Source organism: Grammomys surdaster, unplaced genomic scaffold (assembly GCF_004785775.1).
Source record: "Grammomys surdaster isolate TR1022 unplaced genomic scaffold, NIH_TR_1.0 348, whole genome shotgun sequence".
NCBI classification, from domain to species: Eukaryota; Metazoa; Chordata; class Mammalia; order Rodentia; family Muridae; genus Grammomys; species Grammomys surdaster.
The window spans coordinates 5,892,407-5,916,685 of NW_021604767.1; the positions used below are offsets into that span (position 1 = coordinate 5,892,407).

The window sequence follows — 24,279 nt, forward strand, 5'->3', positions numbered from 1 at the left end:
CAAGAGAGCAAGAGAGCGAGAGAGCGAGAGAGAGAGAGAGAGAGAGACAGAGACAGAGACAGAGACAGAGAGACACAGAGAGAGAGAGAGAGAGAGAGAGAGAGAGAGAGAGAGAGAGAGAGAGAGAGAGAGAGAGAGAGAGAGAGAGAGGAGGGGCAAGCAGTCCCTTTTATAGTGGGCAGGCTTACCTGGCTGTTGTCAGGTAACTGTGGGGCAGAGCATACCTGGCTGTTGCCAGATAACTGTGGAGGTGGAGTTTAGACAAAATACTAATACTGGGAACCTACCAATGCCCACACTTCTAAAAAGAAATGAGTCTCTATGCCCCAGAAACCAGTGACTGACAAGTAGCTCTCAGGAGTAAGGACTCTAGAGACACCCCTCTCCCATAATGGAAATTTTTTTAAGTTTTATTTTTAATTATATGTATTAACATACCTGTACTATTTAATAAACCAGGCATGGCAGTGCACCCCTGCAATCCTACAACTATGAGTTTGGAAGCCGGAAACTCAGAAATTCTAAGTAACCCTTGACTACAAAGTTTGAAGCCACTTGCTTCCCCCAACCCCTTTTAGCTATAAGAATTCCTAAAAAACAGAAAATCAGTAATAATAATAAAGTGTACTACTCAATGACTTTTAATTATATTTATAGAGTTTTGCAACATTTACAATGCTAGGACATCTTTTAATGATCTCCCAACCTCAGCCTTTAGCATGTTCTAGGCTCCTGTGCTAAATAGTTTTTTTTTTTTGGTCTTGTTTGTTTATTTTTTGTCAGTTTGGCATATATTCAGGTCATATGTGAAGAGGAAACTGGAAACTTCAACAGAGAAAACACCTGCCTTCAACAAATTGTAGGCAAGTCTATGGGGCATTTTCTCTGATGAATAATTAATGTGGGTGGGCCAGCCCACTGTGTGCCACCTGGAGCAACTGTTTCTCAGAGGTATAAGAAAGGTAGCTGGGGCTGGGCATAGTGGCCTAGATGCCCTTAATGCCAGCACTACACTGGAAAGATGGTTAGCAGTATCTCTGTGAGTTGGAGGCCAGCCTGGGCTTCACAGTGAGTTCCAAGACAGCTAAGTCTGTGTAGAGAGACCCCTTCTTGAAAGAATAACAGAAAGAAAGAAAAGAAAGGTAGCTGAAGGTGAGCTTGGAAACAAGGCAGCATGCTTCCTTGCACAGTCTCTGCTTCAGTTCCTGCCCCCGGTTTGCTAATGTCACTCAGTGATAGACTGTGATATGGAAATGTAAGCCAAATAAACAAGACAGCAACAGAAAGAAAACTAGGATACGCCCAACTCCTAGAGCCATGCTCCAAGGAACGAGTAAGTTGAACTTATCTTTGTGGTTTGATTGGAAACCAAAACCAAAATAAAGCAGAGGGCCTACCCACCCTGCACCTCCCATCCAGCTGATTGACTGACTCCATGTTTGGGTCATTTCTAGAAAATGTCTAAGAACCAGGTTGCTGTAACAGTTTCCCAGATTCACTGAGTCCATACCTAGCTCTTGGACACTTCATATAGCACACATGGCATGTGCTCTGTGTGACTAACTGCCTTTGCTTAACGTGTCTTCAGGGTTTATGCATCTTGTAGCATCACTTGTTTATGGACAAATAAAGCTTTTGATAAACATTTTATCAATGTATGACTATTTGTGTTGTTTCAACTTTGGACTACCATCAGTGTTTGTATAGGAAAGGGCAGAGGGAGAAAGAGGGAGAGGGAGGGAAATGGAGCTGCATTCTGTGTTCTAAGAGATTAAAGGAATGCAACTTTGGGGCAAGATTCCATCCAGCTAAATTTAGAACCAGGCATGGTGTGTACCACCTTTAATTCCAGGAGACAGGCATGCAGCTCTCTGAGTTCAAGGGTCAAGGTACAAATCAAGATCCAGGACAGCCAAGCCTAGGTAGTGCAGCAGCTGGAAAACAGAAAGCTGGTAATGATGTAATAGAACAAGTGAGCCATGTTCCAGCTCCTGCAAGCAGCAGAACTCAACAGCTTTGGCCATTTGGCTCTAGCTTTAGAGTAAAAAATAGAAGGGACTACTGGGGAAATGGATGCTGGTGAGCTAGAGCTAAGAAATTAGTGTTGATTAAGAAGAGAATAGCATCACTGAGGTGAAATCTTCTGGGAAGTGTTTTCTGAAAGCACAAAGAAACTGTGTCCCAGAGATAGCCAAAGTTGTTCCTCATGCTGCAGCTGTACTTGGTGATGTGTAAGAGTCACCCAGATGGTATTGGTTTTGAAGCCTTGAGGACATCATGAGGAGCAGCTGAGGCTCAGCACTGTGAGAGGTCATGGAAGGCCATTGGTGAAGGTGCAGCCCCAGTTGCAGTTGATGGCCCAGGACTGAAGGTGTCATGCAAAGGAGCTGAGGCTTGTCACCTATGAGGGGCTATTGGTGAAGCCTAGTTGCAGTGGAAGACTCCAGTGTATTGTAGATGTCAGTACCATGGGATAATCACCAAGAACAGCAGTGGCAGTGGAGTGGATCAACCTGAGCTTAGAGTGCTACAGATGGCAGCCCTTTGGAGCAGCCCAGAAGATCATGTGGATCCCAGACATTGAAACAAGAAGCTGTAACATTGATGTTGCCTTGGAGACCCCAAGATGTTTGAGATGCCAGAGCCGTGGTCTATCTGCTGAGGAAAGCTTCTAACAGGGAATGGAACCAGCTAAGGAGAAAGAAGTTTGTTGCAGTCAACAAAGATGAAAAAGGAGTTGGAGATCTGAAGACCACTTTGACATCAGACATGGAGAAGAGGAGTTTGGAGTTTGCCCAGGTGGTTTCCTCTCTTGCTTTGGGGATTACAATGAAGTGACTGGATGAATCTCAGAAGAAATTTTGAACTTTGGACTTTTAACATTGCTGAGACTACTACAGACTATGAAGCCCTTTGAAGTTTGACTAAATGTATTTTGCATTATGCTATGTTTAGGTATGGCTACCATAGACTCATATGTTTGAAGAAGCATATGGGGGTCAGGGAGTGGAATGTCATAGTTTGTATATGCTTAGCCCAGGAATGTCACTATTAGAAGGTGTGACCTTGTTGGAGTAGATTTGTGGACTTGGACTTAAGACTCTCTTCCTAGCTGCTTGGAAACCAGTATTTTCCCGGCAGCCTTCCATGAAGATGTAGAATTCTCAACTTCTCCTGCACCATGCCTACCTGGATGCTGCTATGTTCCTGCCTTGATGATAAGGGACTGAACCTCAGAACCTGTAAGCCAGCCCCAATTAAATGTTGTCCTTTATAAGACTTGCCTTCGTTATGGTGTCTGTTCACAGCAGTAAAACATTAGCTAAGAAACTACCCTGAAGCAGAATTGTCTTTCTAATAAGCCAGTAGTTTGTTGTTGTTGTTGTCATCGTTGTTGTTAGGGCCTGCGTTTAATAGGGTCTGCATTCAGAATTACATGAGAAGGGTACTTTCTGTCTTGGAACCCCATGGGTATTTAAGGACTGTTGACCCTGAATGACAGTGCAGTTTCTGGAGGCATGCTGGTCTCTAGAATTCTTGACCAAAGAGAAAGAGAAAACATCATCACCCAGTTCTATTGGTGACCATTTTTTCTAGAAAAGCAAAATTGTATCCGTCTAGCAATTTACAATGGTGCTTAGGTAAGATGGAACTTACTTTGGGTCCCCTTCTGTCTTTATAGCAGAAAACAGAATTATCTAAACTCCTTAAAGCACCACTCACCCATTATCTTTTTTTTTTCTTTATCTTAGATTAGGCTGATGTTGAATGGTGTAGAGGGCATTTAAATTATCCCAGGCCACAAGTGAAAAGGGCAATTTCTTGCTTACAAATGACAGGTAATCTATGTCAGCATGGCCATTATTGAGCATAGCTGTCATTTGATAAATCATGCACATGTGTGCATGTGTGGTGTGCATATGTATTTGAATATGTGTTTGTGCTGTGTGTTTGTGTATGTGTGTGTTACTGGGAGAATTATTCATAAATGTATTTCCTCTACTGATATGAAGATTGTTCCTATACTTACTTCTCTACTTCATATCCTATCTGGCCCATCTCCCTAAATGTCGGGTTCCACGCGAGCTCTGGTCACAGGGCGACAGTGACAGAGCGGCGGTCTCGAGACAGTGGGCGTGCAGAGCCGACTGCGGAGAGAAAGGCTTCTCATCCCCTGTCCCGCGAGCTGGAGTGCAGCAACAGGAGACACAGGACACAAGCTGCACGGCTAACTAGAGTACAGAGAGTGCTGGGGCAGGCAAACGACTTCTCTCCCTTCCCCCGCCCCGCGCGGACAGGGACACATGCGAGCCTTGACTTACATGCACGAAGAGTCCAGAATTCAAGAGACATGTGCAGATTTAAGACGTGTTGATTTATTAACAGATGGCGGGCTTGGGTGGTGAATGATAAAGCGCTCTCCCAAAACATGTCAGAAGGTGTTTTGCTTATATATTGGAAACAGAGAAGGGCGGGGCCAGAGAAATCTTGAGGCAGAGACTGGTTCTCTCCGCCCTCTCTCTGGGCTCTGGGGGGCGTGGCCAAATTACAGTCCCACACCTAAAAACACACAGGATGAGGATACCTTTTTAAAAATTATTATTACTTGTTTTAGTTTTGATTGTTTATTTTGAGTAAGACAGGCTCAGTAATGCAGAGGCACCAGAGTGTTTTTGGACTCCTTTCTTTAGATGTGATTCAGATCATTCATGAAGTGGAGTCTGAAAAGACACTATGAGACAAAAACATCTGAAGCCCAGAGAACCAGATCAATAATATGCAAGTATCATGGTATGGGACTGGGAGGCAGCCAGATTAGCACAATGGTTATTATAAATTATTTAACTGCCCACTATTGAGGTGCAGCTTGAAATAAATCCTGGTTTGTTGGGTTGTAGTGTGTGTGGGTCCGTTGTTGGGTTGAATTGTGGGTCCCAGGTCTGCTGCCCCCAAGGAGCTCATAGAGGCAAAGGCTTGAGAAGTGACTGTGTTCACTCCACCCCAGCGACAGGCAGACTTCAGGCTGTGTGAAGCCCTGAGACTCAGCTCAAGGGGGTGGGGAAATAGTCTGAGGTCCCACCAGGGCCAGAGCTCTTGAGTTGGGGGTCCCCAGGCCAAAAGGTGGCCGGGAACCAACTGGTTCTCAGGCCTTTGGGCTCTCAGGCATCACTGAAAGGCTGTGGAAGGGCTGAGACAGTGGGGACATACAGACTAGATTGACATGCATCCAAAGCAGAGAGAGGAAGAAGCTTTAGCTGTGTCCTATGAGACTCTTGGTCAAGGTGACTCCCTTGGCTGGGTCTCTGCTGGCTCGGCTGGCTTGCTGAAATTGATGGCCTCCATGGCTGGAATGTAGAGAGGGAGATTAGATGGTGGCTGGTAGTTGAAAACCTCCACAGTTTCTCACTGTGGGCTCCAAAGAAGAGAAATAGACTATGGTCTTAAGATATTTATTGTCATGGTGGAAAATGGATAAAGCTATACCCTGGTATTCTCAGGGTGGGCCTGAGGTTGAATACCTTTTGCAAGGTGGAGGGTCTGGAAAGGAATGCTTAATTATGCCCTCTGGCCTTCAGGTATCTAATTAATATGGAGATTTATCTTGAGGCTCTGTGGTCTGTAGTTATGCCCTCTACCCATGGAGGGGCTAGTAGGGGTGTAGTTCTATGTGACTAATGGCTGCAGTCCTCTCTGTAGGGGGCTGTAGCTATGTGAAAGGAGCCGGGGTCCAGGAGCAAGGCCAAACTCCTACTGTACCTGAGAGTCTCTGGGGTTCAAAGCCTGCTCGACCAGGTACTCAGCTGCCTCTCACAGCTCACCAACCCACACTGGTTTCTTTTTGTATTTGTTGGGGACTAGCAAGGCTAAAGAAATACAGCCATTAAATTAATACATTGTTTACATTTACATAAAAAATAATTCATATTACATCTCATAATAATTCTAAAGTTAGAGTGAGAAACTTAAGGCCTCAGAGGCATTCACAATTAGAGGCATTCACAATTAGATTAGTCTTTCAGAGTGCACCTCTCTGCCGTTAGCAGGTTTTAAGACATTTTTAATTGGCCATGTATAAAATGATGGATGAATTTTTTCTACTGAGCAGCTGATCAAAAAAAAAAAAAAAGCTGAGCATCAGCATCTGATGGTCTCTAAAAGTCTGGATCCATAGTGTCAGTACCAGCTGGGAAATCTCATTTCACTGTGTGTGACCCTTGAATCTAGGGTCAAGATAACAGCTGAGGGGCAAGAAGTCAGGATGTTGCTATTGCATACAGAAAAGAATTGGATTTGGCCTCTGGGCCACGTGTCAAAAGTTTTGTTTCTGAGGCTCTGCACTCTCTTCCAGCAATGAATGTGGTTTCATTCATCATTTTATCTGCACGGTCTCTGAGCATTGAGGTGTTACCATTCTCAGTAGATGTGCTTCTCCTCTTGTTGAAAATTAGAATCCTATACATCCTTCAACACTAAAGTCACTCTATTATCTCAAGATGGGAGAACTTTCTGTGGCCAGGATTGCCTAAGTTATTAACATACTTTTTGGGGATCTTGTTGCAGGCAGCAAACTTGAGGTTTTCTTCAACATAGGACACAGTGGTAGACCTAGATGAAAAGCTTCTTGGATTCCTAGTTGAAATAATACAAAGAAGCAGAATTATCTTATGAATGAATACAGTACTTTTCTTTGGTCTTCTTGTAAGAGATTATTTTGATGGGAGAACGCTTTTACCAGATATGGTAAAATGGTTCCTTCTGTCTTAGAAGTCTAAGACCTTGTGTAAGAATGTAATTTCAAGTCTCAGCTTGAACTTAAAAGATCCTTAAGTCTGAGTTTTGGTCTACACTCAAATATTAGTTTGCCCATGAGGCACATCCTGGGAAGAGCACATTCCAAAGACTCAAACAAACATTCCAGGAAGAGGGACCCAAGATAAGAGTCTTATCAGGGAGATGAGCCCTTAAGTACACCTGGGTAAACAGAAGTCACTTAAGCTAATCCTCTTTGTGGTGTAACTTTGAGTTGCTTAGAAACCAAGGTCTGGGAACAGCTGTTTGAAATCTTTTTTTTATATTGTCTAAGAAGTAATTAACTGTCCTTGTAAACTCTGTATACAAGCTACCCTTAACCTCAGTTTGGGGTTCTTCTTGCCTATGAGCAGAAGAGCCCTGGTGCACCAGCCACTATCAATTCATCAACTCATCAATTTACCAATAAACCTCATGCTATTGCAGCAAGTCTTGTCCGTGAGTGTCTCTGGGGGAGCGTGTCCCCTGGTTTTGGATCTTTAGAGTCCAACACTTGTTGGCCAGTGTAGTTTACAAAAACATGCAGGGCTCTAAAATTACCCACCAAATAGACAAAGAAATCAGTTTTCCAGTTTCAGTGGCCACATTTAGCAAGGATGCAAATGAATAGCTACCTAGAGTTACACATATGATGCTTGAGGAAGAGGACAACATACCTGGGTACCATTCCTCTTTTTCTGTAAGAAACTGGAGCGATCCCTCTTTCACATACCCTCATTCAGTATTTTTTGTTGATCTCTCAGTTCTTCAAACACACTTTTAGCCCATTTCCTGGAGACACAACATGTCTTCCTTATTGTGGCCTCTGTCCTTTGAGTTAAGGCTCCATAGTCATTGCACTCCAAGTTCATTTTTTAATTTTAGTTTGGTTATTACAATCTGATTACATTCTTCCCTTCTCTCTTTCCAGAAGCACACAGAGCTCTGGGATTCCTAATCATGGAGAAACAGAAAGCACAGTCTCCTGATGGAAGAAATAGTTTTGCCATGGAAAGGAAACAATTTGTTATGTCATGATATTTTTTTATCCTTTTTTAGATTAAGTAGTATTACAACAAAATAATCTTTTTATGTGCCTACAAGACAACGTATATTTATTTTTCTGAATATTAATGGCCTCTTTTCTCATTAATTGTCATTACATAAACACATGTGTTAGAATATACATATATAACTAAATACTACCTTCTGAGGTATCTGTCTTTCCTTCTTTCCATTCTTCTTTTCTGGCTTCATCTTTTATACTTCCCTGCCTTCAGCACTTCTTTTTTTTTTGTTCTTTTTTTTTGTTTTTGTTTTTTTGTTTTGTTTTTTGTTTTTTGTTTTTGTTTTTTTCCCTTATCTATCAGCTGTTTATTGTGGGAAATTATTTGCACTAAAAAGTATTTTTAAATAATCTGTTTTTAAATCAATGTATATTGAAATAAAAGTAGAATCACAAATACCACTGGCTTCTAAGACAGCTTATATACGAATGTATATATAGATCAAAGCACTCAGGTATGAAGTCTTGAAATAAAATGTATTTTTACATCTGTTACTGGTTCTTTGTCCTGGAGCTCTGGCTTTGTTTAATGTTTCTGACATACAGGAAATATTACAAATTTACACTTTCTTTTTTTTTTAATTTTTTTATTGGATGTTTTATTTACATTTCATATGTTGTCCCCATACCCCATCCCCCATCCCCCACCCACCCAGGAACCCCCTATCCCCTCACCCCTCCTCCTTCTTCTCTGTGGATGTAACCCCTACCTACCCCCCCACTCCCACCTCCCACCCTCAAAATTCACACGCCCTGGGGCGTCCAGCCTTCATGACGTCAAGGATCTCTTCTTCTACCTATGCCCAGCAGGGCCCTCCACTCTTAGGTATTCAGCTGAAGCCATGGATCCCTCCCTAAGTGCTCCCAGGCTGGTGGTTTAGACCCTGGGAGCTGTGGTTGGTTGGTGTTGTTGCTCTCCTCATGGTGCTGCAAACCCTTTCAGCTCCTTCAGTCTTCACTCTAACTCCTCCATTGAGACCCCCATGATCAGTTCAATGGCTAGTTGTGAGCATCTGCATCTGAATATGTCAGACTCTTGAAGACCTCTGAGGAGACATCCATATCAGTCTTTTATCAGCATGCACTTCCTGACTTCCACATCAGCATCTACCTTTGGTGACTGCACATGGGATGGATACTCAGGTGGAATGGTCTTCAGATGGTCCCTCCTTCAGTTTCTGTCCCTCACTTTGTCTCCATATTTGCTCCCTTAAGTATTTTGTTGCTCCTTCTAAGAAGGACCAAATCACCACAACTTGGTCTTCCTTCTTTATGAGCTTCATGTGGCCTGTGAGTTGCATCTTGGGCATTTCAAGGTTCTGGGCTAATATCCAATAATCAGTGAGTGAATACCATGTGTGTTCTTTTGTGATTGGCTTACCTCACTCAGGATGATAATTTCTAGTTCCATCCATTTACCTAGGAAACTCTCGAATTCATTGTTTTTAATAGCTGAGTAATACTCCATTGTGTAAATATACCACATGTTTTGAATCTATTCCTCAGTTGAAGGACATCTGGGTTCTTTCCAGCTCCTGGCTATTATAACTAAGGCTGCTATGAACATAGTTGAGCATATGTCCTTGTTATATGTTTGAGCATCTTCTGGGTATATGCCTAGGAGTGGTATAGCTAGATCCTCAGGTAATGTTATGTCCAATTTTCTGAGGAACTGCCAGACTGATTTCCAAGGTGGTTGCACCATCTTGCAGTCCCACCAACAATGGAGGAGTGTTCCTCTTTCTCCATACCCTCGCCAGCATCTACTATCACCTGAGTTTTTAATCTTAGCCATTCTGACTGGTGTGAGATGGAATCTCAGGGTTGTTTTGATTTGCATTTCCCTGACAACTAAGGATACTGAACATTTCTTTAGGTGCTTCTCAGCCATTTGAGTTTCTCCCATTGAAAATTTTTGTTAAGCTCGATACCCCATTTTTAAATAGGGTTATTTGGTTGTCTGGAGTCTAATTTCTTGAGTTCTTTGTATATATTGTATATTAGCCCTCTGTCAGATGTAGGATTGGTAAAGATCTTTTCCCAATTTGTTGGTTGTCGTTTTGTCCTATTGACAGTGTCCTTTGCCTTACAGAAACCTTGCAATTTTATGAAGTCCCATTTGTCAATTCTTGATCTTAGAGCATAAGCCATTGGTGTTATGTTCAGGAACTTTTCCCCTGTGCCCAAGTATTCGAGGCTCTTCCCCACCTTCTCTTCTATTAGTTTCAGTGTATCTGGTTTTATGTGGAGGTCCTTTATCCACTTAGACTTGAGCTTTGTACAAGGAGATAAGAATGGATCAATTTTCATTCTTCTACATGTTGTCCTCCAGTTGAACCAGCACCATTTGTCGAAAATGCTGTCCTTTTCCCACTGGACAGTTTTAGCTCCTTTGTCAAAGATCAAGTGACCATAGGAGTGTGGGTTCATTTCTGGGTCTTCAGTTCTATTCCATTGATCTTCCTGCCTGTCTCTGTACCAATACCAGGTAGTTTTTATCACTATTGCTCTGTAGTACAGCTTGAGGTCAGGGATGGTGATTCCTCCAGAAGTTCTTTTATTGTTGAGAATAGTTTTCGCTATCCTGGGTTTTTTGTTATTCCATATGAATTTGAGAATTTCCTTTTCTAACTCTGTGAAGAATTGAGTTGGGATTTTAATGGGGATTTCACTGAATCTGTAGATTGCTTTTGGCAAGATGGGCATTTTTATTATATTAATCCTTCCAATCCATGAGCATGGTAGATCTTTCCATCTTCTGAGATTTTCTTCGATTTCTTTCTTCAGAGACTTGAAGTTCTTGTCATACAGGTCTTTCACTTGCTTGGTTAGATTCACACCAAGGTATTTTATATTATTTCTGACTATTGTGAAGTGTGTCATTTCCCTAATTTCTTTTTCAGTCTGTTTATCTTTCATGTAGAAGAAGGCTACTGATTTGTTTGAGTTGATTTTATAACCAGCCACTTTGCTGAAGTTGTTTATCAGGTTTAGGAGTTCTCTGGTGGAAGTTTGGGGGTCACTTAAGTATACTATCATATCATCTGCAAATAGTGATATTTTGACTTCTTCCTTTCCTATTTGTATCTCTTTGACTTCTTTTGTTGTCTAATTGCTCTGGCTAGGACTTCCAGTACTATATTGAATAGGTAGGGGGAGAGTGGGCAGCTTTGTCTAGTCCCTGATCTTAGTGGGATTGCTTCAAGTTTCTCTCCATTTAGCTTGATGTTGGCTACTGGTTTGCTGTAAATTGCTTTTACTATGTTTAGGTAGGAGCCTTGAATTCCTGATCTTTCCAAGACTTTTATCATGAAGGGATGTTGAATTTTGTCAAATGCTTTCTTAGCATCTAGTGAGATGATCATGTGGTTTTTTACTTTGAGTTTGTTTATATAGTGGATTACATTGATGGATTTCTGAATATTGAACCATCCGTACATTCCTGGGATAAAACCTACTTGATCATGATAGATGATTGTTTTGATGTGTTCTTAGATTCGGTTTGCTAGAATTTTATTGAGTATTTTTGCATCGATGTTCATAAAAGAGATTGGTCTGAAGTTCTCTTTCTTTGTCGTGTCTTGTGGGGTTTGGGTATGAATGTAATTGTAGCTTCATAGAATGAATTGTGTAGTGTTCCTTCTGTTTCTATTTTGTGGAATAGTTTGAAGAGAATTGGTATTAGGTCTTCCTTGAAGGTCGGATAAAATTCAGCACTAAAACCATCTGGTCCTGGGCTTTTTTTAGTGGGGAAACTTTTAATGACTGCTGTTATTTCCTTAGGGGTTATGGGACTATTTAGATGGTTTATCTGCTCCTGGTTTAACTTTGGTACCTGGTATCTGTCTAGGAAATTGTCCATTTCATCCAGGTTTTCCAGTTTTGTTGAGTATAGGCCTTTGTAGTAGGATCTGATGATTTTTTTTGAATTTCTTCAGTTTCTGTTGTTATGTCTCCCTTTTCAGTTCTGATTTTATTAATTTGGATACTGTGCCCGCTGGTTAATCTGGCTAACGGTTTATCTATCTTGTTGATTTTCTGAAAGAACCAGCTCCTGGTTTTATTGATGTTTTGTATTGTTCTTTCTGTTTCTATTTGGTTGATTTCAGCCCTGAGTTTGATTATTTCCTGCCTTCTACTCCTCTTGGGTGTATTTGCTTCTTTTTGTTCTAGAGCTTTTAGTTGTGCAGTCAAGTTGTTAGTGTGTGCTCTCTCCAGCTTCTTTTTGTAGGCACTTAAAGCTATGAGATTTCCTCTTAGCACTGCCTTCATGGAGTCCCACAAGTTTTGGTATGATGTGTCCTCATTTTCATTGAATTCTAAAAAGTCTTTAATTTCTTTCTTTATTTCTTCCTTGACCAAGTAAACATTGAGTAGAGAGTTGTTCAGTTTCCACGTGCATGTGGGTTTTCCATTGGTTTTGTCATTATTAAAGACCAGTCTTAGTCCGTGGTGATCTGATAAGATGCAAGGGATTATTTCAATCGTTTTGTATCTGTAGAGGCCTGTTTTGTTACCAATTATATGGTCTATTTTGGAGAAGGTACCATGAGGTGCTGAGAAAAAGGTATATTCTTTTGTTTTAGGATGAAATATTCTATAGATGTCTGTTAAGTCCATTTGGTTCATAACTTCTGTTAATATCAAAGTGTCTCGGTTTAGTTTCTGTTTCCATGATCTGTCCATTGCTGAGAGTGGGGTGTTCAAATCCCCCACTATTATTGTGTGAGGTGTAATGTGTGTTTTGAACTTTAGTAAAGTTTCTTTTATGTATGTAGGTGCCCTTGCATTTGGAGCACAGATGTTCAGAATTGAGAGTTCACCTTGGTAGATTTTTCCTTTGGTGAGTATGAAGTGTCCTTCCTTATCTTTTTTGATTAATTTTGGATGAAAGTCGATTTTGTTTGATATTAGAATGGCTACTCCAGCTTGTTTCTTGGGACCATTGGCTTGGAAAATTGTTTTCCACCCTTTTATTCTGAGGTAGTGTCTGTCTTTGTCACTGAGGTGCGTTTCTTGTATGCAGCAAAATTCTGGGTCTTGTTTGTGCATCCAGTCTGATATTGTGCGTCTTTTTATTGGGGAATTGAGACCATTGATGTTAAGAGATATTAAGGAAAAATGATTGTGGCTTCCTGTTATTTTTGTTATTAGAGGTAGAGTTATGTTTGTATAGTTATCTTTTTTGGGGGTTATTGGAAGATTACTTTCTTGCTTTTTCTAGGTTGTAGTTTCCCTCCTTGTGTTGGCGTTTTCCATCAATTATCCTTTGAAGTGCTGGGTTTGTGGGAAGATATTGTGCAAATTTGGTTTTGTTATGGAATATCTTGGTTTCACCATCTATAGTGATTGAGAGTTTTGCTGGGTATAGTAATCTGGGCTGGCAACTGTGTTCTCTTAAGGTCTGTATGATGTCAGTCCAGGCTCTTCTGGCTTTTATAGTCTCTGGTGAGAAGTCTGGTGTAATTCTTATAGGTCTGCCTTTATATGTTACTTGACCTTTTTCCCTTACTGCTTTTAATATTTTTTCTTTGTTTTGTGCATCTGATGTTTTGATTATTATGTGACGGGAGGTATTTCTTTTCTGGTCTAGTCTATTTGGTGTTCTGTAGGCTTCTTGTATGTTTATGGGCATCTTGTTCTTTAGGTTAGGGAAGCTTTCCTCAATAATTTTGTTGAAGATATTTACTGGCCCTTTAAGTTGGGAATCTTCATTCTCATCTATACCTATTATCCTTAGGTTTGGTCTTCTCATTGTGTCCTGGATTTCCTGTTTTCTTTGACAACTGTGTCAATATTTTCCACCGTATCTTCTGCATTTGAGATTCTCTCTTCTATCTCTTGTATTCAGTTGGTGATGCTTGCATCTATGACTCCTGATCTCTTTCTTAGGTTTTCTATTTCCATGGTTGTCTCCCTTTGAGCTTTCTTAATTGCTTCTATTTCCATTTTCAGATCCTGAATGTTTTTGTTTAATTCCTTCTTTGTGTTTTCTTGCATTTCTTTAAGGGATTTCTGTGATTCCTCTTTAAGGGCTTCTATCTGTTTACTTGTACTCTCCTGTATTTCTTTAAGGGAGTTACTTAATTCCTTCTTATAATCCTCTATTATCATCATGAGAAGTGATTTTAATTCTGAATCCTGCTTTTAAGGTGTGATGGGGTGTTCAGGGCTTGCTATATTGGGAGAACTGGGTACTGATGATGCCAAGAAACTTTGGTTTCTGTTGCTTATGTTCTTGTGCTTGCCTTTCGCCATCTGGTTAACTCTAGTGTTACCTGCCCTCACTGTGTGAGACTGGAGTCTGTATTTCCAGTTATCTTGCTTGTTGCAGAGCTCCTCAGAGTCCAGATGTCTCTGTAGTCTTATGATCCTAATCTCCTTGGTGTCTGCTGCTCTGAGTGCAGTGGCTCCTCGGCTGCTCTGAGTGCAGTGGCTCCTCTAGGATGACTCAGGAGTCAGTATCTCCACAGGAGCAGACCAATTCTGTGTCGGCTGCTCTGAGTCCAGTGGCTCCTCTAGGATGACTCAGGACTCAGTATCTCCACAGGACAGGAGCAGACCCAACTCTGTGTTTGCCCCAGCCCAAAGGACCAGTCAGGGGAGGAAGGGAAGTGGAATTCCAGAGGGGCAGGGTTTGGGTAGCTGCTGTGTCCTGACTGTCCCTGGCTCCCAGATGTATCTCTGGGGCTTAGGGAGTGAGATGGAGTTCTTACTGGCTGCTCTGAGTGTAGTGGCTCCTCTAGGATGACTCAGGAGTCAGTATCTCCACAGGACAGGAGCAGACCAATTCTTTGTCTGCCCCAGCCCAAAGGACCAGGCAGGGGAGGAAGGGTGGAAGAGGACAATTCACAACACAATATTATCCTGTCTTCTGAGTTTAGATTAAATAATTATATTATAAAATCCTATCTTTTGCCCATACAAAAAACAGCCTGTATTTCTTTCTTTTCTTTTTTCTTTTTTGCTTGAATTCAAGAAAACTATGTTTTTCTGTTCATGTATCTTCACAGAAAGTTTCTTCATTATATTGTACAGTGCATTTCCGCTGCCATAAAGGTACTTAAACAGAGTTGGTCCACAAATCAAGTGAAATATGCACGCCCAAGTTGGATTCATTCTGCTAATAACCAGAAACAACATATGGTTTTCTTTTCGTGTATCTTCACATAATGTTTTTCCATTATACACTACAGTGCATTTTAGCTGTAATAAAGGTACTTACTCAGAGAGTTTATACAAATCAATGAAATATGCATGCCAGGGTTTTACTGTGTTTATGACAAAACCAAAACAACATATCTCAACAGAAACATCACCTGTGAGATGCATTCAGTGTTTTCTGCTTTATAATAGTTGGCTTTTAACACAGGAAAAATGTGTAATTTTCTTTTCATGTATATTCACAGCAGGTTTTTTTCTTACACACTACAGTGCCTTTCAGCTGTAATAAAGTTACCCATTAATTACATACAAATTAATGAAATATGATTACCCGGGTTTTACTGTGTTTACTCAAAAATCAAAAGCAACATATATTGACAGAAGCATCACCTGTGAGATGCATTCAGTGTTTTCTGCTTTCTAATAGTTGACTTTAATGTGAAACAATGTATGGTTTTGTTTTCTTGATTCTTCACAGAACATTTTTCAATGACAATCTACAATGCATTTCATCTGTAATAAAGGTACTTATTCATAAATTCTATACAAATCAATGAAATATGCATGCCCGCGTTTTACTGTGTTTATATCAAAATCAAAACAATACATCTTAACAGAAACATCACCTGTGAGATGCAATTCAGTCATTTCTGTTATCTAATAGTTGGCTTTTAACAAGGGAACAAAATATGGTTTTCTTTCCGTGTATCTTGCCAGAAAGTTTCTTCATTACATACTACAGTGCATTTCAGCTGTAATAAAGGTACTTACACATACATTCTATACAAGTCAGTGAAATATGCATTCCCAGGTTTTACTTTGTTTATGCCAAAATCAAAACAACATATCTTAACAAAAATAGCACCAGTGAGATGCATTCAGTGTTTTCAGCTTCTAACAAATGGCTTTTTGTTTGTTTGTTTGTTTGTTTTCTGTTTTTTTGAGACAGGGTTTCTCTTTGTAGTCCTGGCTGTCCTGGAACTCACTCTGTAGACCAGGCTGGCCTCGAACTCAGAAATCCACCTACCTCTCCCTCCCAAGTGCTGGGATTAAAGGCATACACCACCACTGCCCGACTCTAATAGTTGGCTTTTAAAATGGGAACAATGTATAATTTTCTTTTCGTGTATCTTTTTTTTTTTTTTTTTCCAGGCAGTGTTTCTCTGCATAGCCCTGGCTGCCCTGGAACTCACTCTGTAGACCAGGCTGGCCTCGAACTCAGAAATCCACCTGCCTATGCCTCCCAAGTGCTGGGATTAAAGGGGTATGCCACCACTGCCCGGCTGTATCTTTTTTTATTATTATTATTTACTTTTAAATCAAATCATATTTTTTACTTATTCACACAGGGATTATAAACACAAAAAGGCAGGATGTGGGGAAGGGGATGAGACTGGATCATGGGTGTTCAGGGGGGGAGGGTACTGATATCTTTCAGAACAGGATATCTGCTGGGTGAAAGTTCAGGGGACAGGTCTCTATGACTACCTATGATTCATTGTCATTATCTAAGTTGGTATTATCTGCCAAGGCTACCTATTTACAAGGTCTATGACTCCTCAGGCTGGTAAATTTCCACAAAAGCTGCCTGTTTACAATAGCTTATAGCCATCTGTTTCAATGTTTTTCCACAGAGACCCAAGACTTGGTGTTAGTATACATGTATGACAGGCCTATTGCTGATTTTAGGCCTATGGCTGATTTTAGGCCTTCAGCATATAAGCAGGGCTGCCCCTACAATCTCCCCCCTTCTCTAAGTATAGAAGGGTTGTGGCAATTCTAATCTTGCAAAGGCGGGGATAGAGGCTTGACCTCCAGTAATTGAAGGGGACCTTGTAATGGCTCCGGTCCCCCTGTCGTTGTCCAGTGAGGCATGAGGGCCACACGCATCCTGATGTCTTTTTTCTGGAGAGGGGATAATTTTGACATCAACCCCTATGCAGTCAGGCTTGTCCCTCAGGGAACCCAGAGAGATATTTTTAACTTTTATTTATATTCCCTTGCAGGGCTTAGCCTTGCAGCCTAAGCAAGAATTCAGATCGCCAGTCAGAGGGGGTTCTGGGTGGCCCCTCTCTGTTTGGTCTAGGGGCAGAAGTACCCTCTTTTCGATTGGGTGGATATGAGTTTTGGGAACACCCTGGATAGAGTAACAACCTCTTCTTGAGTCTCGTGTTCCTCCATAGCTAATTTATGATAATGTATCTGAATAGGTTTTGCTACCAAATTATTTATCTGCCATTTCACAAAGTTAGTCAGCCCAGGGATCAAAAGAAATAAGCAAAAATAACCCAATTAATGGTCCCAAGATGGGAGGAAGTAGGGTTGACAATCATGGAGAGGTTGATAATCAACTCTTTTACCAGCTCGCATCTCTCTCTTTCTCTCTCTGTCTTTTCTCAGAGCCTTCTCTGACCTTTTTCATGTTCTCTTTAACCATCCCTGTCTTGTCTATGTAAAGGCAACATTATTCTTTAAGGGCTGTACACAGTGAAGAGCTGTACACAGTCTTTTCTATTGTAAAAGAGTAAATCAAGTCCAATAAAGTCCTTTGCAATTTTTGGAGGTCTCTTTAGACAGCAAAATGAGGGATTTCTTCAGATTAGTGATGCTAATCTCTAGCTGTTTGATGTTCTTGTCAATGGCCCTTCAAAAGTCTGAGTAGTATAAGTTCAGAGGCCAGCATCTGGATTAGAACTTCTAACAGCAGACATCACAGGTGATTCATTTTTACCTGGAAAGGAAAAAGAAGAGAATTCTCAGGGAGATTTCTCTTCCCTGGATGTCAATTGTTATTCATCTTATTTATGGTTGGGCCTGGCTTTGTGGGAGTATCTATTTATTTCATTAATCTTTTTCGTAGCCATTTAGCTGTGGCTTCTGTGGTATCAAGCAGGCATATCAATTCTCAGCCCCATAAGAGAACTGGGTCCAGATCATTCCCTTTAAGGGTAAGAGTGTCCTTCCACATAGCTGTGGCATAGTTTTTATTGTTCTCAGTGTAGCCAGAGGAAGTCAGTAGCAGATTTGCCACGAGCTTTCAGTTTTAGAGAGTTAAAAGTGAAAAAGGCATGATGGAGAGTATTTCAGGAGACTCCTTCTGGGGGGGATACCATTCCTCCTCTTTTGTTTTTAAAGCCAATTTTTCAGAGTTCTTGTAAAATCAGGGCAGAAGTGCCAGCAGCCACTCCTTCCACTCAGAGAGTCATGAAGACACTATTTAAAGAAATATAAATCTGTATTAATAATCTCTTTTATCAAAGGACAGTTATAGAACAGCCAACAACTAATCAGACTATATAATATATTGATTAGTAATAGCTTCTCCTTTTTGTGAGATTACTTCTCTTTTGTCAATTAATTGTTGAGGGAATTTAGGATTTGCATCTCTCTTGAGAATATTAAACAGAGACTTAAATTCTTTTGTGGAAAGCTTAAAATAAGATCTTAGCCAATTAGCATCTCCTAGAAACTTTTGAAAATAATTTGAAATAAGTAAGCTCTCTTTTTTTTTTCCCCAGACCAATTATCTGTTTTTTATTGGATATTTTACATATTTACCTTTCAATGTTATCTCCTCTCCCATTCTCCCCCAAAACCCCTTATCCCATACATCCTCCTCCTATTTTTATGGGGGTGTGCTCCGAACATCCTCCTAGTCCCATCTCCTTGCTCTCGAATTCTCCAACACTAGGGAATCCAAACTTTCAGGGACCATGACCCTCCACTTCCAGTGATGTGTGACAAGGCCATCCTCAATTACCTATATAGGTGGAGCCATGAGTACCTCCCTTTGAGCTCTCAGGCTGGAGGTTTAGACCCTGAGAGCTCTGGTTGAATCTTTTGATACTACTTCTAAAAAAGGACCAAAGTACCCACACTTTGGTCTTCCTTCTTCTTCTTGAGTTTCATGTGGTGTATGAGTAGTGTCTTAGGTATTGTGAGCTTTGGGGCTAATATCCACTTATCAGTGAGTGCATACCATGTATGTTCTTTTGAGATTGGGTCACCTTACTCAGTATGATATTTTCCAGCTCCACCCATTTGCCTAAGAATTTCATGAACTCATTGCTTTTAATAGCTGAGTAGTACTCCATTGTATAAATGTACCACATTTTCTGCACCCGTTCTTCTGTTGAAGGACATCTGGGTTCTTTCCAACTTCTGGCTGTTATAAATAAGGCTGCTATGAACATAGTGGAGCATGTGTCCCTGTTGTATGTTGAATCATCTTTTGGGTATATGCCCAGGAGTGGTATAGCTAGATCCTCAGGTAACACTATGTTCAATTTTCTGAGGTACCACCAGACTGCTTTCCATAGTCGTTGTACCAGCTTATAATCCCACCAACAATGGAGGAGTATTCCTCTTTCTCCACATCCTTGTCAACATCTGCTGTCACCTGTGCTTTTGATCTTAGCCATTCTGACTGGTGTGAGGTAGAATCTCAGGGTTGTTTTGATTTGCATTTCCCTGATGACTAGGGATGCTGAATACTTCTTTAGGTGCTTCTTAACCATTCGAGCTTCCTCAGTTGAGAATTCTTTGTTCAGCTCTGTGCCCCATTTTTTAAAAGGGTTATTTGATTGTCTAGAGTCTAATTTCTTAAGTTCTTTGTATACCTTGTAGGGTTGGTGAAGGTGTTTTCCCAATCTGTTGGATGCCACTTTGTCCTATTGACTGTGTCCTTTGAATTATAGAAGATTTGCAGTTTTATGAGGTCCCATTTGTCAATTCTTAGAGCATAAGCCATTGGTGTTCTGTTCAGGAACTTTTCTCCTGTGCTCATATGTTCAAGGGTTTCCCCCATTTTCTCTTCTATTAGTTTCAGTGTAGCTGGTTTCATGTGGAGGCCCTTTATCCACTTGGAATTGAGCTTTGTACAAGGAGATAAGTATGGATCAATTTGCATTCTTCTACATGCTGGCCTCCAATTGGACCAGAGCCATTTGTTGAAAATGCTGTTTTTTTTTCCATTGGATGGTTTTTAGCTCCTTTGTCAAAGATCAAGTGACCATAGGTATGGGATTCATTTCTGGATCTTCTATTCTATTCCATTGATCCTCCTGCCTGTCTCTGTTCCACTACACAGTTTTTATCACTATTGCTTCACAGTACAGCTTGAAGTCAGGGATGGTGATTCCCCTAGAAATTCTTTTATTACTGAGCGTAATTTCTTTCTCAGCCAGTTTATCTTTTGAGTAGAGTAAGGCTACTGATTTGTTTGAGTTGATTCTATATCCAGCCACTTTGCTAAAGTTGTTTATCAGGTTTAGGAGTTCTCTGGTGGAAGTTTGGGGGTCACTTAAGTATACTATCATATCATCTGCAAATAGTGATATTTTGACTTCCTCCTTTCCAGTGTGTATCCCTTTGACCTCCTTGTGTTGCCTAATTGCTCTGGCTTGGACTTCCAGTACTATAAAGAATAGGTAGGGGGAGAGTGGGCAGCCATGTCTAGTCCCTGATTTTAGTGGGATTGATTAAACTTTCTCTCCATTTAGTTTGATGTTGGCTACTGGTTTGCTGCATATTGCTTTTACTATGTTTAGGTATGGACCTTGAATTCCTGCTCTTTGCAAGACTTTTATCATAAAGGGGTATTGAATTTTGTCAAATGCTTTCTCAGCATGTAGTGATATGATCATGTGGTTTTTGCCTTTAAGTTTGTTTATATAGTGGATTACATTGATGGATTTCCATATATTGAACCCACCCTGCATTCCTGGGATAAAGCTTACTTGATCATGATGGATAGTTGTTTTGATGTGTTCTTGGATTCGGTTTGCTAGAATTTTATTATTTTTGCATCAATGTTCATAAGGGAGCTTGGTCTGAAGTTCTCTTTCTTTGTTGGGTCTTTGTGTGGTTTAGGTTTGAGTGTAATTGTGGCTTCATAGAATGAATTGGGTTATGTTCCTTCTGTTTCTATTTTGTGGAATAGTTTGAAGAGAATTGGTATTAGGTCTTCCTTGAAGGTCTGATAGAATTCTGCACTAAAACCGTCTGGTTCCAGACTTTTTTTGTGGGGAGACTTTTAATGACTGCTTCTATTTCTTTTGGGGTTATGGGACTGTTTAGATGGCTCATCTGATCCTGATTTAACATTGGTAACTGGTATTTGTCTAGAAAATAGTCCATTTAATCCAGATTTTCCAATTTTGTTGAGTATAGGCTTTTGTAGTAGGATCTGATGATTTTTTGAATTTACTGTTTCTGTTGTTATGTCACCCTTTTCAGTTCTGATTTTATTAATTTGGATACTGGCTCTCTGCCCTCTTATTAGTCTGGCTAAGGGTTTATCTATCTTGTTGATTTTCTGAAAGAACCAGCTCCTGGTTTTATTGATTCTTTGTATAGTTCTTTTTGTTTTATTTGGTTGATTTTCAGCCCTGAGTTTGATTATTTCCTGCCGACTACTCCTCTTGGGTCTATTAGCTTCTTTTTGTTTTAGGGCTTTCAGGTGTGTTGTCAAGTTGTTAATGTATGGTCCCTCCAGTTTCTCTTTGTAGGCACTCAGAGCTATGAATTTTCCTCTTAGCACTGCTTTCATTGTATCCCATAGGTTTTGGTATGATGTGTCCTCATTTTCATTACATTCTAAAAAGTTTTTAATTTCTTTCTTTATTTCTTCCCTGACCAGATTATCAATCAGTAGAGTGTTGTTCAGTCTCCATGTTAATGTGGGCTTTCCATTGTCTTCGTCATTATTGAAGACCAGCCTTAGACCATGGTGATCTGATAGGATACATGGGATTATTTCAATTTTTTTGTATTTGTTGAAGCCTGTCTTGTGCCTAATTATATGGTCTGTTTTGGAGAAGTTACCATGAAGTGCTGAGAAAAAGGTATATTCTTTTGCTTTAGGATGAAATGTTCTATAGATATCTGTTAAACCCATTTGGTTCATAACTTCTGTTAGTTTCACTGTATCTCTGCTTAGTCTCTGTTTCCATGATTTATCCATTGCTGAGAGTGGGGTGTTGAAGTCTCCCACTATTATTGTGTGAGGGGCAATGTGTGCTTTGAGCTTTAGTAAGGTTTCTTTTATGAAAGTGGGTGCTCTTGTATTTGGTGTATGGATATTCAGAATTGAGAGATCATGTTGGTTGACTTTTCCTTTGACAATTATGAAATGTCCTTCCTTATCCTTTTTGATAGCTTTAAGTTGAAAGTTGATTTTATTCGATATTAGAATGGCTACTCCAGCTAGTTTCTTAGGGCCATTTGCTTGAAAAATTGTTTCCAAGCTTTTACTCTAAGGTAGTGTCTGTCTTTCTTGCTGAGGTGGGTTTCCTGTATGCAGCAAAAAGCTGGATCCTGTTTGTGTATCCAGTCTGTTAGCCTATGTCTTTTTATTGGGGAATTGAGTCCATTGATATTAAGGGATATTAAGGAGAGGGTGTTGTTGCTTCCTGTCATTTTTGCTAATAGTGGAGGCATTGTTTGTGTGGTTATCTTCTTTTGGGTTTGTTGGAAGGGGATTATTTTCTTGTTCTTTCTAAGGTATGATTGCCCTCCTTGTATTGGAGCTTTCCTGCTATTATCCTTTGTAGTGCTGGGTTTGTGGAAAGATACTGTGTAAATTTGGTTTTGTCATGGAATATCTTGGTTTCTCCATCTATGGTAATTGAGAGTTTTGTTAGGTATAGTAGCCTGGGCTGTCACTTATGTTCCCTTAGGGTCTGTATGATATTTGTCCAGGATCTTCTGGCTTTTATAGTATCTGGTGAGAAGTCAGGTGTAATTCTGATAGGTTTGCCTTTATATGTTACTTGACCTTTTTCCCTTACTGCTTTTAAAATTCTTTCATTGTTTTGTGCATTTTGTGTTTTGATTATTATGTGACCAGAGGTATTTCTTTTCTGATCTAGTCTATTTGGCGTTCTGTAGGCTTCTTGTATGATTATGGGCATCCAGGTCTTTAGGTTAGGATAGTTTTCTTCTATAATTTTGTTGAAGATATTTATTGGCCCTTTAAGTTGGGAATCTTCACTGTCTTCTATACCTATTATCCTTAGGTTTGGTCTTCTCATTGTGTCCTGGATTTCCTGGATGTTTTGTGTTAAGAACTTTTTGCATTTTGCGTTTTCTTTGACAGTTGTGTCAATATTTTCTATGGTATCTTCTGCACCTGAGATTCTTTCTTCTATTTCTTGTATTCTGTTGGTGATGCTTGTATCTATGACTCCTGATCTCTTTCTTATGTTTTCTATCTCCAGGGTAGTCTCCATTGTGATTTCTTTATTGTTTCTACTTCCATTTTTATGTCCTGGATGGTTTTGTTCAATTCCTTCACCCGTTTGTTTGTGTTCTCTTGTAATTCTTTAAGGGATTTTTGTGTTTCCTCTTTAAGGGCTGCTACCTGTTTCCTTGGGTTCTCCTCAAGTTCTTTGATAGTGTTATTTATGACCTTCTTAAAGTCCTCTATCATCATCATTAGAATGATTTTAGATCTGCTTCTTGCTTTCCTGGTGATATGGCGAGTTCAGGACTTCTAAGGTGGGAGAACTAGGTTCTGATGATGATAAGTACCTTTGGTTGCTCATGCTTATGTTCTTGCGCTTGCTTTTCGCCATGTTGATCTCCTTGGTGCTATCTGCATTGTCTCTGACTGGAGCCTGTCTTTCCTATTATCTAGGTTGTGTCAGAACTTTTTTGGATGGGTTTTGCTGCTGGTATTAGTGCTGAGGCCCAAGGTCTGCTCACTGCTTAGGTGGAGACTGGAAGGAAGCCGTGCTCTGGGCCAAGAGTGAATTCCTGGGTCCCCGTGGGTCCCGGTTGCTCCCTGTTTGGGGCAAGTGTTGCTGCCTCCTTACCTAAGATACTGCTCTACTGCTTGGCTTAGAGCTCCCGGGAGTCCCATTTCCTCTGGGTTCTGTCAGATTGGATGCAGAGCTGTCTCCTGGGATCTGCTGAGTGGTGTAGCCTAGACCGGAAGGAACCTGTGCTCGGGGCCAGGAGTGAATTCCTGGGTCCCAGTGGGTCCCAGTTCCTCCCTGTTTGGGGCAAGTGTTGTCATCTCCTTGCCTAGGATGCTGCTCGGGTTAGAGCTCCTGGGAGTCCTGCTTCCTCTGGGTTCTGAGGGATTGGGTGCAAAGCTGACTCCCAGGATCTGCTGAGCACTTGGGCTCAGACAGGAAGGAACCTGTGCTCCAGGCCAGGAGTGAATTCCTGGGTCCCAGTGGGTCCCAGTTACCCCCTGTTTGGGATGGGTGTTGCTGTTTCCTTACCTGAGATGCTGCCTGAGTTAAAGCTCCTGG

General features: G+C 40.7%; 1 protein-coding gene across 1 annotated transcript in view; it reads right to left on the reverse strand.

Annotated features, from left to right (window-relative positions):
* Nucleotides 1-23,595, reverse strand: part of Hebp2 (heme binding protein 2) — a 30,498-nt gene extending 6,903 nt beyond the window's left edge. Inside the window, exons 1-2 of the mRNA XM_028779252.1 lie at nucleotides 23,552-23,595; nucleotides 6,541-6,630 (exon numbers count right to left, since the gene is read on the reverse strand). Of these exons, the coding sequence (XP_028635085.1) occupies nucleotides 6,541-6,630; nucleotides 23,552-23,595 (134 nt within the window). The remainder of the gene's footprint in view (nucleotides 1-6,540; nucleotides 6,631-23,551) is intronic.
* Between the last annotated feature and the right edge of the window lie 684 nt (nucleotides 23,596-24,279).